The 20,063-nt window shown below is 41.7% G+C and overlaps 1 protein-coding gene across 1 annotated transcript in view; it reads left to right on the top strand.

Annotated features, from left to right (window-relative positions):
- The first annotated feature begins 4,392 nt into the window (after positions 1-4,392).
- Positions 4,393-20,063, top strand: part of ABHD17C (abhydrolase domain containing 17C, depalmitoylase) — a 29,264-nt gene continuing 13,593 nt past the window's right edge. The window contains exon 1 of the mRNA XM_005148740.3: positions 4,393-5,425. Within this exon, the coding sequence (XP_005148797.1) occupies positions 4,893-5,425 (533 nt within the window). The 5' untranslated portion in view covers positions 4,393-4,892. The remainder of the gene's footprint in view (positions 5,426-20,063) is intronic.

Genomic DNA, 20,063 nt, shown 5'->3' on the forward strand with positions numbered 1-20,063 from the left:
AGGACCAGGGTGGAGCATGGGAAATACTGTCCTTTTAATTGTCTATTCTTTGGAGTAGCAATCTACTCATGATATAACAGCCTCTGCTGGCTCCAGGCAAGTCATACAGCCTTTGAAAGGGTTCTGAGAAATGTTAGTTTCAGTTGATGCTACATGCCCAAATTAGAGCTCTTATCTTGGCTTCCCTGTGTGTGCAGTGAGAGGGATGCATAGTAGCAGTGCTAGGCAGGCTTTACTTGGATATCATCAGCCAAATCACTTCTCAAGGTATACCCAGGGTTTTCTCAGGGTTGTATCAGTCTTCCCACAGAATATCAATAGTGCTTCTTTTAACAGTGTAGGTGGAGCTTCAGGCCATTTGTGATCCCCAAGGAGTTTCACAGAGCTCCTCATTTATCACTTCTGTATTTTCTTTATACAGTTTTTCCATCACATTCTGTGGAGTAGGAGGCCCTTTCGTCATTTCATCAGATGTCCAAACAGCCTGCATATTGGCTATGTCTGCCACCTGAAGGAACCAGCACCAGCAGGTAGGACTTGCTTCATCACTACTCGATCTCTGGGCCATGACACCCTCCCAGAGGGACACACCTGGGACACTTGATAACCTGGATGTTCTATCCCCTCTACAGGAAACCCATCCATGCCAAAGGCCATGCTTTCAAGCTGATTGGAGACACACAGCCTTCATTTTCTCCCCTAACAATTAGTGTAAACATAATGCAGATGGATGATTCCCACTGTAAGTAAAACTAAAGATTGATGTGGCTGGATGTCTTACCACTGACATTTTAAAGACAACAATATCACACACAACCAACTCTTCTGTATACAGGTTTTGAACTAACTTTCTTGGACTTGGCAAATGTTAGCACTGAAGGAGTTCTCAGACTTGTTGCTAATGAATGACCACAGCTCAGTGTTCTTCTCGAGCTCTTGAAACTTTTTTCCATGTAGGTAACCAGATGGGTAGTGGACACACATTAGGAGAGCTCTGTAACGCTCCATGCATGCCATGCCTGAAGTCAGGGCACTGGTTGGATGTACACAAATTACATGGTTAAGTACGCACAAGCTGCACATGTGTAATTTTCCCTATAATTTCACTTGCGCTACATTACAGTGTTTTGTTGTTTTTTTGTTTTGTTGGTTTGTTGTTTTTTTTTCAAGCACACAGTGCTAGTTATCCATTCAGGGCTAAAGTTATAACCTGCATTAACACATAAATACATCTTTTGCCCACAGTCATTTGCATTCTACTCTCTGGGTCAATGAATGTGTTATAGAGACACAGCTCCACAACCACTTTGTGAACCACCACTGCTTCTGCCATATGCCCTAAATGATGCGCTGATTTACTCAATGAATTATTTGGGATATGGATTGTTACAGAATCAGGTAGGCTGAAAAAGACCTTTAAGATCACGAAGTCCAACTGTTACCCCAGGACTGCCAAGCCCATCACTACCTAAAGGATGTCACAAAGGGCAAACTGCTCCCCCCTCAGGATCTACCCTTATGGCTGCCCCTCATGATCTCTGCTGGCAGCCACTCCTCATCTGCCCCCTATAAGTGGCCCACACTGTACAGCTGCTGCCCCTACCCCCCAAGGCTGCCCCTGCTCTCCCCTCATGGCCAGCCCCCAAATCTCATGGCAGCCCCTCCCTGCACTCCCCTCATGACTGCCCCTCAGCCTTCATGGCCACCCCTCAAACTCCATGACTGCACCTGCTCTCCGCTCATGATCTCCCCTCATGGCCACCTCTACTTTGTTCTCATGATCTCCTCTCATGGCTGCCTCTCCTGTCCTCTCATGACTGTCCTTCACCACTCATGGCCAATCCTCACACCTCATGGCCATCCCTTCTTTCCCCTCACCATCTCTACTCATGGCTGCCCATTCTCTCCCTTCATGATCTCTCCTTATGGCCACCCCTTCATTCCCCTCATGATCTCCTCTCATGGCTGCCTCTTCTGTCTCCTCATGACTGTCCCTCACCCCTCATGGCTACTCCTCACACCTCACGGCTGCCCCTGCTCTCCCCTCATTATCTCTACTAATGGAGGCCTCTCCTTTCCCCTGACAATCTGCCCTCATGGCTGCTACTCCTTTCCCTCATGATCTCCACTTGTATCTACCACTTCTTTTCCCTCATGTCCACCTCTCCTTTTCCCCTCATGATCTTTCCTCATGACTGCTCCTCCTTTCCCCTCATGAGCTTCCCTCATAGCTGCTCCTCCTTTCCCCTCATGATCTCCACTCATGGCTGCCCTTCTTTCCCCTCATGATCTTCCCTAGTGGCCACCCCTTCTTTCCCGTCATGATGTCCCCTCATGGCTACTCCTTCTTTCCCCTCATGATCTCCCATCATGGCCGCCCCTTCATTCCCCTCATGATTTCCACTCATGGCCGCCCTTTCATTCCCCTCACGATCTCCCCTCATGGCTGCCCATTCTTTCCCTTCACAATGTCCCCTCATGCCACCCCTTCTTTCCCCTCACGATGTCCGCTCATGGCTGCCCATTCTTTTCCTTCATGATCTACCCTCATGGCTGCCCCTTCTTTCCCCTCATGATGTCCCCTCATGGCCACCCCTTCTTTTCCCTCATGATGTCCCCTCATGGCCACCCCTTCTTTTCCCTCATGATCTCTACTCATGGCTGCCCCTTCTTTCCCCTCATGATCTCTCCTCATGGCTGCCCCTTCTTTCCCTTCATTATCTCCCCTCATGGCTGCCTGTTCTTCCCCTTCACGATCTCCACTCATGGCTGCCCCTTCCTTTCCCTTATGATCTCCCCTAGAGGCTGCCCCTCACAATGTCTACTCATGGCCGCCCCTTCTTTCCCCTCACAATCTCCACCCATGGCCTCCCCTTCTTTCCTGTCACGATCTCCACTCATGGCTGCCCATTCTTTCCCTTCACGATCTCCCCTCATGGCTGCTCCTTCTTTCCCCTCATGATCTCCCCTCACGGCCAACCCTTCTTTCCCCTCACGATGTCCCATCATAGCCGCCCCTTCCTTCCCCTCATGATCTCCCCTCAAAGCCACCCTTTCTTTCCCTTCACCATCTCCACTTATGGCTGCCCCTTCTTTCTCTTCACAATCTCCCCTCATGGCTGCCCATTCTTTCCCTTCACAGTGTCCCCTCTTGTCCATTCCTTCTGAGCCCTCATTATTTCCCCTTATAGCCAGCCCTTCTTTCCCCTCACAATCTTCCCTCCAAAAATCATTGAATGGTTTGTGTTGGAAAGTACCTTAAGATCACAGTGTTCCAGCCCCCTGCCATGGGCAGGGTGACCTTCAACTAGACCATGTTGCCCAGGGCTCTATCCAACCTGGCCCTGAACAGTGCCAGGGATGGAACATTTACCATTTCTTTACACAACCCAGTCCAGTGCCTCACCACCCTCACAGTGAAGAACTTCTTCCTTGTATCTAATCTGAACTGCCCTTGTTTAAGTTTGAACCCGTTATTCCTTGTCCTGTCACTACAGTCCCTAACGAAGAGTCCCTCTCCAGCATCTTTGTTAGCCTGCCTTCAGACACTGGAAGGTTGCTCATGGCCGTTCCTCCTCCCCCCTCACGATTTTCCCTCATAGCCGGCCCTTCTCCCCCCTCATGATATTCGCTCGCTATCCTGGAGAGCCCGGGAAAGTCGCCGCTGACAGGCACCCGGGCCGGCTGCTACGCTGTGAGGGGCGAGGGTGGCCTCAGCACCAAACTGCCTTTGCTCAGAGTGGCCCCAGCGCCAGAGGATCCCGAGAGACTGCGGGAGATCAGAAATGCCCCCGCCACATTCCCCACAAGCAGCGGGACATATCCTGACATATCGCGACATAACCCCCAGTGCCCCGCCCGCCCCGCAGCCCCGGCCCCGGGCCCCACCACGCATGCGCGGGAGGTGCGCGGCTGTGACCGCTGTAGCGCAGGGGGGCTCCCTTAAAGGGCCAGGCGTGCGCTGCCGGCTCGTCCGCGGGCTGCCGCTCACCTCCAACCCCGCCCCGCCCCTTCCGCGCACCTGCGGGCGGCCCGGCGCAAGGCCTAGGGGGCAGCCGCGAGCCGCGGCGGCCGCTGTGGTAGCGCCGTGCTCCCGCCCCGTCCCCGCCGGCACCTGCGGCGGGCGGCCCCGCTCTGCGCCCGTAACCCGGAAGCGGTGCGGCTGTGAGGAGGGGAGAGCGCCGGGACATGGCCGCTGCCTGCTCCTGTCTGCGCGCTGCAGCCGGCATGGCTGTGCCCGCGGCGACACGCAGCTGAGCATCGACCTTGCCTTCCCCTTTTCCTCCACCTTCTCCTCCCGCCGCCGCTCGGACGCTGCCTGGGCCGGGGCGGGGCCGGTAGCACTGAGGGGGCCCCTTGCTGCCTGGCGGGGGCCTCGGGGCCGGTGGCGGGTGGGGCTCGGCTGGGACGGGGCCGCGTGTGGTGCTGGGGGAAGGGCCCTTTCTGGCGCGGCTGCATGTGCCTGGCGCGGGGGCGCCTGCGCTTAGTGCTGAGCGCTGCGCCGAGCAGTGGGGTCTGCGTGTTCGTCTTGTACATGTGTGCATGTACTTGCGATCTGTTTCCTTTGAGGGAATCTAGGGTGGTGCTTTAGAGTTGTATTTACTGTAGCATTAGTTGTGGGATTTGAAAAGGCTCGTTGTACTTCACTTAAATCTTGTGGGGTTGGTTTATTGTTTGTAAGTTGGCTTTTTTTTATAAGCACGTTGTCAGGCTGTGAAAAGCTGAACTATTTTTGCGGAACTGTAGTTCATCCAAGGCTGTCATTGTTTGCATTTTGGGAGGGCAGCTGGTGGCCTTGCAGGCAGGTGTGCAGGTTGTGCTGGAGGAAGGCACTGGGTTGGTTCAGTTTTGATTTCTTTCCAGTATAGGTTAGTTTTTCTCCGGTGTCTCTGATGCCAGAACAAGGCCCCAGAATGAACGGTTTCTCTCTGGGCGAGCTCTGCTGGCTGTTCTGCTGCCCGCCTTGCCCCAGCCGCATCGCTGCCAAACTGGCCTTCCTGCCACCGGAGCCCACCTATACTGTGCTGCAGCCTGAGCAGCAGCAGGAGGCTGGGGCAGCAGCTGGGGCAGGGACCCCGACGGGATCAGGCACCTGCAGTCTGCATTTGAGTGAGCGAGCGGACTGGCAGTATTCGCAGCGGGAACTGGATGCTGTGGAAGTGTTCTTCTCCCGCACGGCTCGAGATAACAGGCTGGGCTGCATGTTCGTACGTTGTGCCCCCACTGGCCGGTACACCCTGCTCTTCTCACATGGTAATGCTGTGGACCTGGGCCAGATGTGCAGCTTCTATATTGGCCTTGGCTCCCGCATCAACTGCAACGTCTTCTCTTATGACTACTCTGGCTATGGGGTGAGCACTGGCAAGCCCTCTGAGAAAAACCTGTATGCAGACATTGATGCAGCCTGGCAGGCCCTCAGGACAAGGTAAATGAATATATGGGGACAAGGTATTTCTGTATCTCTGTTTGATCCTAATAACTCCAATGACTGCACAGTTGACCTGCTGAGAGGTGGAGGGGAATGGATTTGTAGATAGTTTGAGTCATTTCGATGGCCTCACCAGATGTTCTGTCAACAGTTACAATGTGATTTGCTGGATGGCTTCATTTATTAAAAGGTTTAGGAGTATGTTCAGCTATATAATATGTTAGTCATTGCTCCACCACTAAAAATCTCCATTTTGAGCAAGAGATACTGTGCTGGTTGCAGTTTGAGCTTGCAGGGTACAAAAAAGACCTTTTGTTTGAGACTTGCCAACCATGATTTATGCCTAGAGGTAACCCAGTGGAGCCAAAGCTTTGACTGAACTTGGTAGTAGCCTAGATTAGAGTTTACCAAGAAACTGCTGGTGTTCTGTGATGTGTCTGGGGTTTCACACACACTCACCCGACGTAGATGTCTTTCAGACAACTGTTATCAATTGGGTAGGGTAGCAGGGTGGAAGGAAAAAGTGTTGACAAGTAGTAGTAGAGCAGGGGATTCTGCTAGGAGGAGGTGCCAAAGTACGTTGCATCCACAGGGGTGGAGCTGTGGCAAGGCGGCATAGCCAGTAGAAACAAGGAGGCCATGGGTTATAGGAAATCCCAAGCAGATATGCTGCCCCTGGCTCCTTGCTATAATTGGTTGTCATCCATGGGCCTCTGTTGCCTCTTCTGTCCACAGAAACCATGGTCTCTTTCTGCTGTTGTATAAGTGGTTCTTAAAGTAGGACCTTGGAGAACATACAAAGAGAGGGCTTTAAAAAGCTTAAATGCTTGTAATAGGGTAGGAGAAAAGAACAATGGATATTTTCTGTTCTTGGCTCTGGGGTTGTGGAGATGAACTTGGCTTCCATGAAACAAGTATTTAATATCTATCTTAGGGATACGTGCCAGCTTCAAAAATAGTGACAGGAGTTGTTACTAATTTAGATAATTGGCTTTTCAAGGATCTGGGGATTGGTCAATCATGGAGTCCAATGTCAAGAGCACAGGAAAGAAAGGTGTAGGGGGGGGAAAACACATTTTGTAGCAGGTGTTCTGTCTGGTGAGTAGGCCAGGTTCTGGGTACATTTTCCAGTTCACTCTTTCATAAAAAAATTTCTTGTGTATAAATAAGGAAATAATTTTAATGTGCTGTATGCAGAATAAATTATTAAATGCCACTATCCCACATATGGATTATGTAAATGATGTCTAGGGAAGGAACAGAGCTGTGGCTGAGCCAAGCATAGTTAATGTTTGTCCTTTAGTTGCTATGTTTTCTCTCTGTTTCTCTTTGTTTAGTTGATCATGTTTTTTCATGGAGGTATTCTAGAGCTCTGGAAGGGTGCTTTCACATCTGCCTTGAAGTGCTCCTTCTTGACAAGCATTTAGTACATGTTTAAGGTCTACACATGTCCAGAAATAAGGGGTTCCTTCACATAAACTTTCAAGAAACCTGACCCAGTAGGGGATGCCCACACATGCCCAGCTTGCTCTGAGAGGATCAGGCTCCTTCTATTAAAGTGTGACTGGAGAAGTTTATAGTCTTACATTAGAGCTTGTTATGTGGTTTATGCAAGATCTAGGTTTTGTTTTCCTCCTTAAATTGAGAGATTTAATTTAAAAGTTCACCAACTTCTACCATGTTTGTAAATCCCATGCTACCCTAAGAGTACTGTTAGAGAAATTGTGTTATCATTGGTTAGATTTTCAGGAGCCAAAGGAAATATTAAAGTATTTTAGGTGCTTAGTAAAGAAATTGGTTCCTGTAAAATGTAAGCTTAAAAAAACCCCAAGAAGTTAATTGATTCTAAACAGATAGCAGATGTCTGTTGAGCAGGTATGAACCAAAACAATATTCTTTCTGCTGATGAATTCTGTAAGCAGTAGGGTGAATTTTGATAATTTCTTAGCTCTTCTTAACAAGTCCAGGTGGCTCACAATTAAGTGAAATATTCTGTGTAAAAATTCAAGTCTGCCTCTTGAGATAAAATGTATTATATCACCTCTGCTGCAGTAGTTCACTGGTAGCTTCCAAGAGTTTGTGTATGCTTTCATTCTTATTGCAAATTCCTAACATTTGGCCTATAGCCATATGGTGGTGAACTGTAATGCAAAGTTGAAAGTAAAGTCTTAAAATAGAGGTTCACTATGCTATCAAAAGCATTTAGTCATCTGTGCTAAGTTCTGTGGGAAGCTGTTGTTCTTCTGAATCCATCAGACGTTCCACATGGCAGTAGGAAGGAATTATTAAAATGTTAGAAGTCTGAGATTCTTTTTTTTTTACTTTTTTAAAATAGTGCCCATGAAGTACCACTGATGCTTTCAAATATTAATTTATCAGGGGATTATGAAAGTTGCAGTGATTGACACTACAAAAAGAGACTGCTGCCAAACTTTAGAAATGATGGGAAGCTGCATGTGTTTGCAAGCATAGCTGCAAATTTTGAGTGTATATTTTCATGGTACTCAAATGAGGATCTTGTGATCCCATACACATTTAGGTATCAAAGCTTACATAACAGATGATTATAAAACTATCCTTTAAATACTGTATGGAAAATAATAAATTTTGTTTGTTTTCAGTTATCATCTGTCTTTGGAGAATCTTCCAACTGTACTCTTTAGTCTTTGTGAAGAGTAACTTATTTTCCTTAGTTCTAATTAAATGAGTATCTCTTCTCATTAATTAAGTACACTCTTAAATCATAATTTTACTAATTATTTAGTTTGAATGTTGTCTTTCAGCTCAGGTGAAGATGTTGATGCATAATTTTATTCCCTTGAAATGAGTTTTTATAGATGTTCCTTGAGAGGCCTGACTGTAGCATTGGTTGTTCTAGTTCCAGTATAAACTTAATTGGTAATTAATTTGGTCTTTTATATATATTTATTTCCATTTGATTAACAAGTTTCCATCTGGTATCTAAATGTTTCTCAGAGAATTTTCTGCTTCATTGCTTCAGATAACATTTTTTGTGCATGTGTTATTTTAGGCAGGTTGGTCTGGCTTTGTTCTGCTTGTTCCAAAGCCAGAACCAGATTGAAGAGAAGCTGTATTAGACTCTGTCTTCTATCATGATCCATATGGTTTTAAGTTGCTGCTTTTTATTCAGATGTGATTAACTCTTATCCTGATATCTGACTGACTTAGTGTAACATCTGCACAGACTGAACTGATTGTTGTCCTCCCCTTTCTTTCCTGAATTCCACATGGGAAGGTTGAACTTTCAAACATGTTTACATTAAGACAATGTACAGTACTTAAAAACAGGATGCACTCTTTTGGTCTGGGTACAGTGCTTAAGCACAAAACCATGACTGCTTTGTTGACTGTGTGCTATTTATATGAAAATTAATTTGTATGTTCTCTAAAAATTTGGAGAAGTGTTGTGAAATTTTTTAAAACCCCAGTCAAATGAAGGAAGGTACTGCTTCCCCACTCTCTCTGCTTCTGGAGTGAAGTATCAGAGAGGAGAACCTAATAGTCCACCTTTTGGATATTGAAAGGAGGAGAAGAAAATATAGTCAATAAATGGAAGAGGAAGAGCTGTTCTTGCTGCATTTAACAAAATACAGCTAGATGTTTTTTCATGGTATACAAAATAAGCTAGTATCTTTCTTTTTTTCCTGTTTAAGCTTTTGATAAATGATAGATGTTACTGCAGTGTATAAATCCCTCATTCTCAAATGTACATTTGAATTTGTCTTTCAGTTGATAGGAGAGCATTAGTTCACTTCCATTTTTTATTATGCTTCTTGGCATGATGAAAGGAATTGGATTGTGAAATGGTATAGTAAAATGCAGGGGCTTTTGATCAGTGGATAACAGGTAATTTAGAATATTTAAATAGGTTTTTAAACTTCCCCCCAGATTTAATGTAAAAAAAGATGCAAAACTAAACCTTTTATTATAGATGAATTTTACTCTTTGTGGTGTTGATTATTGGTCTCTTCATATGACTGTTTCATTTGCAGAAGTTAATGGAAAAATATTACAGTTTTCATTACAGTAAAATTGAGAAACACACCTAATTGGATTAGAGTGATAACTAATCTGAGGTTATGTCAGTTTAGTTTGTCTTCATTCTGATTTGCTGCAGTGGTTACAGCTTTCTAGGTGAATGATAGCTTAAGGTTGTTTTACTTTGATTTGTCAAAATACGTATTTTGTATTTTAATTTTCTTTGATACTGAAAGAATCTTCTTTCGCTAGCACAGTATTTCTGTGCAAAATCTAACCTGAGTTCTTTAGAGTAAATACTTAGAGGGTTTGGTAAGAAGATACTAACTGAATTTCTGATTTGGCCAAAGGCAGTGTTTGGCAGAGTCATGATAAATAATACAGGAATAATAGGTTCTCCTTGTTGATGGTTCATCACCTGGTAGATTTTTCCGTCGTTGACTTTGATAGGGTATTTCCCACTTCCAGCTTCTTAATAATTTTGCTATAATGTCTGCAAAGGATTGTTTAAAGAGTCTGTTTCCTAAATCTTAACTTATTCTACCTGCCACAGTCAGTACATCAAGAAAAACTGCATGCAACTTTGCTCAAAAGTAGAAACACACAGAATAGTCTCCTATGGTTTATGCAGCAGAGATTAAATCAGATGATGAACATCACAGGGACAAATACCAATAACTGTTTAAAACAGGTGCTCTGATGTTCAGAGTTATTCAGAATGTTTACTGAGCTTTGGCGTGGTATTACATAGTTAAGTCTCTGAAGTAAAAGTGATTTTGTTAAATGTTTCCCTATTTCTGTCAGGACTACAAGATCAAAGCTTGCTTGTTTTTTGTTGTTTTTTTTTTTTTAAAGGATGATTTTTCACTGTCAAGAATGTTTTGCAACTAGTGTTAATTGGGAAGAAAAATAAGCTGCCAAAGAGCCTTTGGCTAGCAACACTTGCTAACCCGGGTGTAGATAGTCCTGAAATTCAGCTGCCTGAACTGGAGATGTTGGTTTACCCTGCTATACAAAGGTTGTAGGACCTGATGCTCAGCATCATCAGAGCATTGAACATGAAGGTTTCTAGGTGAACATGTTGTTAAATCCTACTTGCTGAAAGAGCTAAAGGTTTCCGTCTGCTTTTTAACGCTAAATTGCGTGAAGCATACAAAAAAGGGAAAGGCAGCTCTTTCCCTTTCTCACTCTGCATAGAGGAGTGTGTCACCTCTGGAGACTGAGCTGATGGTTGTTACACAGTGGCTGTTTGACCTGTGCATGCTGCTGGCAGCACTCAGATTAGTTCACTTTGGTCATAACAATGGAGCATGAGCTGGACTGTGTAAACCGCAGTGGTTTTGCTCTGAAGGCAGGGTCAATCTTCAGTCTATTTCAACATCAAAACCAAAAAGTCCCTCCAAAATTCAACCTTTATCCTTTGTTCCTTGCTTGTTTTGGTGTGTTTCTAAGTGGTAAGTTTACACTAGCTCATTACTTGTGAGCATAAATAAAAAGAGCAAAGAAGAAAACCAATTAGCAGAGAATGGTTCAAGCTATGAAGGTGGGTAATCTGCCAGCAACTGGTTTTCTGAGGAAGACTGACACTTCTTGAGCAAATGGATATTTGTTTTTTTCATATTGAATGATGGAAATGGGTTGTTTTTGATTTTCTAGCTTGCTTTGCCTTGTGATGCTTCCTCACATGGACATAAACTAGTACAAAGGCAGTGCCAAGCAACTAGTCAGTAGCGTATATCGGAATTTTGTATTTCATTTTATTGTAATGTTTGCCTGCTGGAGAGGGCAGTGTGATTGTAGTCACTTTTAAACCCTGTCCCAAAGCCACTTTAAAGCAAAGTATCAAGAAGTTAGTTCTTCAGTTGCATCCTCTGTTGGCTTTAAAGCCAACCATCTTAAAATTATGTAGCACTAATAAAACTAAGTGAAGAAATATCGTAGCCCTTCTTTATCCCTAAAGCCAGTAATAAATTTGATGAATAACTAACAGTCCCTTCTGCCCTCCCTGACAAATATAAATCAGTTACAAGGCTGCATTGGAAGTAGTTGAAATGAATTGTAAAATAAGCTGCAAATGTGTTGTATCTAACATGCTTGTGCACATACAGGCTTGCTTTTACCAGCTGCTCCCTAAAAAGGACAGAAATCTTTCTCTGCTGGTTAGGAGATAGTTTCAGTTGCCACTGCACTTGAGAAAAGTTGAAGGCACTTACCTGTGTGCAAGAGGAGGGGTTCCTTGTGGTCTTGCATGGTCAGACTGACATCTTATGATGAAGTTGAATTTCATTCCTACTCTCAAACTGTTTTGTTGCTGTGGTTTTTTAAATATCAGGTTTTGTGAACACTGGAATTGTGTGATTGTAAACCCAGGAAAGTCTCTATGAATGCAGATGAATAAAGACACTAAGAGGGTTGGACTAGATGACTTTGAAGGTCCTTTCCAACCCAAACTATTCTATGATTCTATGAATATCGAGTGGGATGAGTAGTGCATAGTGTCATCTTCAGGGCTGAGGAACATCTTTGCATTCTTTATTCCAAAGGATAATTTGAGAAAAATGGACTATTGTGGCATGTTTGCACATTAAGCTTTGCTGCTCACAGTCACAGAAGGGTGCAAACGCAGGCCAGTTGTATGTTATACTGGTATTATCTATATCCATATCTTTATATTTTTTCAACCACTATGTTAACTTTACAAACAGACTTCTCCTATTGGCATTAAACATTGTGGTTGGATTTGCTGACTATGAGACCAAATAATACAACAGCACAAAACTGTGCTAAACAGGAGGATCTGGCTCAATGCCCCCTCCCTTTCTACCCTTGGTTTCATGTCTCCTGATGAGCACATGCATGTCTTTGGAAAAATCCCTACAATCATTAAATAAATCTGTAACATCTCAACTTTCAGAAAGGGGAATTCCATGTGGGTTCACAAATGAAGAATGGTGTTGATGTGAAAGATGAGGTTTAATGTTAATATACTTGCCTCAGAGTCCAGAGGGGAAAATTTAAATTAGAGGTAATCTCAAAATAGTGCCTCTGATTTTTCTGTATTGCATATTTGTTAGAAAAGCTTCATGTATGCTTTCCTGACTGTAATATTATTTATTGGTACAGTCACTTGAAATTTTTTCTAGGTACACCTTCAAGACTGTTGATTTGAAATTAACTGTGGTTTAGACAGTTTTGGGTATGCTTCTAGGCAGATCTGTGTTACTGTGCCTGATTAAAAAGTCCTGCTGTACTTATAGAAATGTTACTTTAAGAACTTTGACTCTGGTAAATCTTGTTTATCAGCCAAGGCATGCTGCTGGAAGAAGCTGCATACATCAGTGTCTGGCAAATAACCCTTCTCAAGGCATGCAGTGTCAGCCAGTAGCTCAGAGATTTTTATTACTAATTTTTTTACAGGACACTGCCAAATTTCTTAAAGTGCCAGTATGTTAGACCAGTGACATGGAATGGCCCTTTCTTTTTGTGTGCAGTGAATGACCAGCTATGGAGTAATGGATAATGGAATCCAACAAGTCTGAAAATTCTGAGACCAACTTCAAATTGCTTCTCAGGAAAACACCTTTAAAATAGTATTTCTCTTTTAGTAAGGTTGTTTCAAAAGGGGTTTGCTCTGATTATAGGATCTTTCTGGACATTCCTCCCTTCTGCTGACTTTTAGTTAGCTTTGCTTTGAATGTTCTCAGAAAAGTTGAAAAATAGTGTTCAGTATCAACAAAGAAGCAAAACCAGCTATGTATTTTTTCCAGTATACAGATAAACTGAGATAAGCTTCAGATTATTTTATCATTATTCCATTAGTCTTAATAGCTATTTATAATAAAGTTAACAAGACACTTTATCTTAACTATTACACTATACAGTAAATTGCAAGCCTTAATAATATCCAAAATAAAAGGGAAGCCAACAGCAATATGGGGGCAGACTTCTGTTAAGCATTTTGCAGCCAAAGTGCTGTATGGAGCCATCTATACTTTAAAGGAAACTTTGAGTAGTTAACTTACTACCTTAAGCATTGGACTGGTTTGTTTGTACAGATCTTAATCTTTGTCCCATCTCTGTATAGTCTTCCCCAACATCTGATGAATTTATTTTTGTAGGATGTTGGCTGTATGACAGCCTGGGGAAAGTGCCATCTTTCAAGAAAATGATCTTGTTTAAGAAGCATGTTCTCCAGTGCAAATTTATGAAGGTCTTCTCCAGCAAGCTATTTGTTCCTTATAGCTTCAGGTGTATGTTTTGGTGGGTTGTTTTGGGGTTTTATAAATGAAGTACCTAATTTGGTATATTTATCTTGGAGGTGTTCCCTGGACAATTCTTACCTTGAGGCAGCTTGGTGAAGAGCCAGTCAGACTGGAATGTACCTCAGTGTGTGTATTAAGTTGTGTTACACATTTTTTCATAATATCTTTTTGTTGTTCCCTACTGTAACATTGTCTGGTTTTCTAGTAAACCATGTTTCTTCATGTGTCTTAATAATTCTACAGAAAAAATAAGTAGTTTAGTCTGGGTATGAGCATCTTACCAAGTTTAACTGATTATAGAAGTAACAGTTCTAGGAAGAGGTGGGGTCAAGTGTTTCAGCTTTGGTTTTGCTATTTTTATGCATACTAGTTTATGAGCATTTAACCTTTGCCTTGGACTAGTTAATAAGTACACTGTGGGTTAGCATACATTGCAGGCATCTCTTTCTGATGCAAGAAACACTCTTCAGGAGTCAGTACAGTAGTTAAAGATATTACCTGATGTTTTAACCTTAAGTCTGACTGGGATGCCTAAAAGGTTTCGACTTTTGCTGAATTTCTGCCAGGTTCCAAGTTTCTATTCCTCTGATACAGAAGCCCTCTGCCCTTTCCCCTGAGCTCTTGCTAATTATTCATAAATAATCATAACATTGTGATGTTCACTTCTAAAGCCCCATGCATGAAACCAGCGCAAGTAGTTCTTTATCCTGTTTTTGAAAATGGTACTAAAAATCAGTCTAATAATGCAGGAACTATCTGTGAAGGAATACAGGCACAAATATAGTTGCCTTTAGAAAAAATCCAAGAAATTTTTCTAATTTGTATTTGCATTAACAAAGATGATAGAATGTACTCAAATACTACTTGGATCCAAATACTTGTTGCCATAAATCCACAATGTTCACAGTTTTGTAGAGGGCGAAAGGGTTGTAAAGTCTCCTTGGTTTATTGAATTCTTTTTAATCCTGAAACTAAGGAAGCTGGTGCCAAATGTACCACCCTTCCAAACTGGATGCCCTTCTGCCAAAGCTCATCTAAGATCTGAGACCATATTGTGTAGAGCATTGAACAGACACTATTGTAAATACGATCTGTCAGCTTCCAGTTATTTCAGGAAATTGCCCTTTCCATCCAAAAATCAACTTTAATGATGTTCATAATGAGGAATATTAAACCTAAGGATCTTGGATGTTTCTTACCTGGATGCAATGCTAAACCTGTTGCATTTCAGAAGCAGGAAAAACTGAACTAAAGATTATTAGTCTGCTAAGCTGCATATTCACAGCAATTTTCTTTTTTTATTTTTTTGTTTGTTTTTGTTTTGTTTGTTTGGGGTTTTTTTTAATTATGAAGTATGTGTTAATTTAGAATAAGGGAAGCAATGTTAGCTTAAACTTAACTGTGATTTTTGAAGGCTGTAGTTAGCAGGCATTGTTTGCCATTTGTTAACGCTGTTTTTATTTCCTTCTTCTATTCCCAGTGCTTCTAGGCAATAGTTTAATGTGAGCTATGTTCTTACCTACTCTTCATGGTAAAACTGATCAGACTTCCTTTTTAAATATTTTTTTTAACTTCTCATTAAATATTTATGGTTTGCCTCTGTCTTAGTAGCTTTGAGGTACTTGGACAAAGGGAAACACTGTTCATTTGGAAAATGCAATTGTTCAGAGAAAGATATGAAAAACCTGTGTTGAGGAAGAGCAATAGCTGGTAACTAGAAGTGCATGTCATGAAATGGTAAACTGCAGGAAACATACATAGCTAAAACATTACTGTCAAAATGGCATTTGGCCATAATGTAGGCATTAATATGTGTATTTTTCCAAGCACTGCACTGTTATCTGCTATTTCAGAAATAGAAACTTCAACAGGACAAGGCTTATTTATGCTATGCAGGTTTACTGGTAGGCAGTTAAGTACCGATGTGGCCTGTACTGGAATTGCTGACATTTTTTCCTGCATAACCAGTTGGTCTTCTGTGATACTGCAATCAAATTAGGAAGCCTGCTTGCTTTACAAGTACTGCATTGGAAATAGAAGCAAATAGGATGCTGAGTTACATCAGGAAACTGCTGCTCTTTTTTCTTTTCTTTTTATTATTTTCTTTAATTTTCTAAGGTCCATCTGCAGGTCAGTTTCTGCATTTACATGTCAGCTGAAATAATGACCTTAAATGCTTGCCTTAACAGTTGTCCATGATCCACAGCTAGGTACTTCTGCTTCTTGTCCAGTAGCTAACTGTTAATTGGTAAGCATCCTTTTTTGAGGGGGAAAAGGCTGACTAGCATGAAATCTTTTGCCAAAAAGACTATAAGAGCAACTGGCCCCATTAACTAGATACGTTGGCAAAAACTAGTCTGCAAGCATGCTGTTTGGCAATTGTCAAAACATTCATTTGCACAATATGGGCAAAATGCCTTTTACTACATAGAAGCTTGGATGAGCCCAGATAAGATACCTGGACAAGTATGTATGACCTGGATTTTCTGATGTGAGGTTAAGAAAGTTTTGAGAAGTTAATACTTTTCTAAATGCACAAAATCACAGTTCAACATTTCTTAAATTAACATTTATTACTTGAAGATAGGTAAAATTTCTGATACGAAAGATTTTTAACTATAATTAAATGCAGATATCTGTTTCTGTAATAAATTACTTTTTTTGTGCTGTCTTTCCATGTTTCTGGAGAGCACAAGGCAGGTTTCATGAGCACTTCAACTGCACAGAAGTGTTCAGGAGAAACTTTGTGCCAGATTTTATTGTTCACAGTTCTTAGTAGTATTTACTGGGAGAAGGGAGAAAGGATTTAGCCCCTGGGTTTGTGGTGATAAAGGCTTTGGCTAGGAAATTTGATTTTTAAGCTCTGAACTAGTTATCTGTGGTCTGCTGTTTTAGAACATCTGGTGCTGCTAATCCTGGTGATTACTATATATTGTTTTTAATCAGCTTTATGTTGACTGTTGCTGGGGCCTGAGCATTCATTGTGCTAAAGTTCATTATAGGAACATTTGCAAGAGGAAAACAAAGCATAAACCAGTGTGATAAGGTATAGATTTTGTGGAGCAATGGATCTTTAATCCTGGTAGAGTCAAATCAGACCATCTTTGAGCAACAGGAATGGAAGAACTTGAGGATGCGTAGGAGAAATAGATTGACGAGTCTGATTTTTTTAAGCCAGAGTGCCAATACAAAAATGGGACAGAGAAAGAAAAAACAGTAGGTTTTCTAGTTTCTAAAAAGATGCTGGAAGAATATTTTCTAGTTATAAATGGCTTTTGTAAAATGTCTGTCTTCCGTTTGGCAGTTATCACTTTGGTATTTGTTAGAATATTTAATGAATCTGGTTGAAAATGGATCACTTAGAGAAGGCAGGAGGGACTCATCAGGAGGATACTGTTTCTCTTTGAGGCTGTGGATTCGCCGCTTCTTTGAAAGCAGATGCTGAAGTGCATACAGATTCTCACTGTAATAAAGCTCAGTATCTGGAGCAGTTAGAAAATTGGTATGTGTTGCCTCCACTTATCTGGGGATTGAAGGAAAAATAGAGGTTACAGTGCCACTTATCCAAGGAGGATTTCTTCTTATTTATGATTCACAAGACATGTCAGTGCAGAGGAATCACCTATTGTTCTGATTTTAAAATTAAAATACTGCCTTTCTTTTTTCAATCTGTTGAATTGGTTAGAGTAACTCAAAGAAACACTAATTGTTTTCAGAGAATTAAAGAGGACTTATCCAAGCGTGGTGGTCTCCTGGATAACACAGGCCTTGACACTACTTGGCTTCTGCGTACAGCCTTTCAGTGATTGAGATACTGCATATCTTTGAGAGAAGCCCAGGCTTATTTAATAATTCTTTGTTCTTCTGCAGTGCTTGAGCATATTAATGTAGGTATATAAAGGAAAGAGAAATCCTACTGCCAGCTGAGTCATCATCATATAATGCTGGCTGATAAAATATTCATATACTGGGGACAGATGCATTCATCTGCAGTTGGTTCTTTTTGGAAGTATTAGACCAGTTCATTGGTACTGATCACTTTTGTATCAGGACCCCTCTGCTGTTCTTGTCCTCAATGTGACTTTCTGCCCTCTCATGTTCTTTGTATTGGAGACTCTCAGATCACTGCAAGAGCTATACTAATGCGTCTAGATGGGAAGATGTGATGCATCCAGTTTGTCTGCCTCCATACTTGCAAGGGTTTATCCATTTTAGCTCTCATATAATTCTCTCAGATGCTGTCTCTGGTGTTCTGTAGCAGAGACTGCATTCAGGTTTCCAGGGATCTTTGAAGAACTGCGTGAAAATGGCTTTAACTTTGTCTGTTACAATGGGATTTTGGATACAGGCACCTGCTGTTTGTTGGGGTGGTTCAACTTTTTCTTTGTTCTCATCTGTCAGCATTATGGGGATGATACTTAAATCTTTTTATATCAGCCTGTTTTCTGGATATAGTTACAATTGTCTACAAGTGACATAAGGAAAATGCTGTATCACTGCCACATTTTACATTTAGTGACTTGTAAAGTGTATCAAAGAATCATAGCAAAACTGTAGAATCTGTAGAGACTGAAATGTATACAAAATTACAATAAATCCTTAGGTTGGGAATACTTTTTTTTTATTAAGTTACAATGTGCATAGCTAAGCAGCTGTGCAAACCTAGAAGTGTGAAATTTTAGATGGGCTTTGCAGTTTGATTGCAGTTTAGGATTAATCTAGTTTCATTATATGTTTTTCCAGTTGTAACTCTAATTGCAGAAAGTACAGCCTGATACATTTAAAGAAAGCTTAACTGGTGCCATATCTTTTTGTCTTGATTGTTGTGGTTTGTGTGCTTCAGCAATTAATCCCTGCTTTGGGAGCGGTGCCTGGTAGAAAGGGTAGAAACGTTGGAGATGGGTGGAGCAGGCAGCAGCTTGGGTCAAAAGCCACTCTGCTCCTCAGATACGTAATCCTGACATGTGAGTCAGAGGCTTAAGTCTTGCATAGGTGAGCTTCATAACAATTATTGATGCTGCAGGACAGCCTTGAACTGTTGCATGGTTCTGTAGGTATGTAGAGGTAAGGGAAATACGTCAGAAAGTGTTTGTGAAGAAGAGGCAGGGTAAGAGCAGTGCTCAAAAGTGCTATGTCTGAGATGCTCCAATAAGTAGGTGGGAGTACTAAGCAGAATAATACTGTGCTCCTGAACAAAAACGCTTTGCAAACTATTGGAGAGCAGCAAGGTATCTTCCTCCAGGCTTGTAAACCCTCAGTCTTCCAGTGCTGAGCCAAGGGTGATGAGGAGGGTTATGTTGAGGGGCTTGAGAAGTGAGAGAGAATGCCTTGGCTCACAGAATTTTCAGCCTTTGGGAATAAGGCAGAGCACTCCAGTTTGGAAGTAACTGAAATTTAAGAGACAGCTATGAAGGCACAGAACTTGTGGGAATGCATAACCAGTGTTAATATTTGCACCTGGGTTTTTTTAATGTTTCCTAGGGAACCAATTTCTGTGTTCATTGACACATACTTGTTTTAACTGAAGTCTTTATATTAAAAGATACTGTGTTTAGGTACATGGATATCATCAAATCTTTCTTGTTCTTCATAACAGCCCTTACAGAATTACTGTTTTATGAAGTAGTTTATTTTTTTTCAGCTTTTGAGTGTAGGATGTCCAAAGTGAAAGTAAAAAGATTGTCAAAGTTTTTTATGTCATGTTGTGAGGACTTTGCTCATGTGTCTTAGCTCCACTGTATTATAAAACAGAGTATGATGTGTACAGCTGAAAACAAGAATACCACAGCAGGGTAGAGATGAGGTAGAAGGTAGGGGTAAAGATAATGAATTCTTTACTCCAGAAGATACTATAGGGTGAGCTTCTCTGTCAAAGTGACGGAAATGTCTCTTCTGTCTCAGCTTATTTAAATGTACCTCAGAGGCTGGCTATATAGATTTTGTACACTGGTTACAGTAAAAAGTATGTAATAGAATGTAGTTGACTGAGTTTTTGTGAATTATTGATGCTGTGGTCATGAAGATAATTCTTAGTGGCCAGTAAAAGTTTTTGCCTTTGATAAATAAAGCTTAAGACTTCTGTATTCCATGTTTATTTACTACAGAGCACTTCAATTAAATGCAAAATACTTTCAGTTAACTCCAGTACTCTATTTTTAAAATAACTGGAGTGAGAGGTTCACTTCAGTATGCCATCAACCCATTGTGTTTTGGGACTAGATGACATAAATCAATATTGCTTTGAGAAAGCACTTTGGGAGAAGGAAACTGTGAGGAGTAGAGAGCATGTGTGTATCTTCAAAACCAAAACCTTGCCATACAGTGCTGGCTTCAAAACTCTAGTTGATTACTAAGGTTGCTAAAGCAAAGAAAAT

The sequence above is a fragment of the Melopsittacus undulatus genome, chromosome 9 (assembly GCF_012275295.1).
Source record: "Melopsittacus undulatus isolate bMelUnd1 chromosome 9, bMelUnd1.mat.Z, whole genome shotgun sequence".
In the NCBI taxonomy this organism is placed as follows: domain Eukaryota; kingdom Metazoa; phylum Chordata; class Aves; order Psittaciformes; family Psittaculidae; genus Melopsittacus; species Melopsittacus undulatus.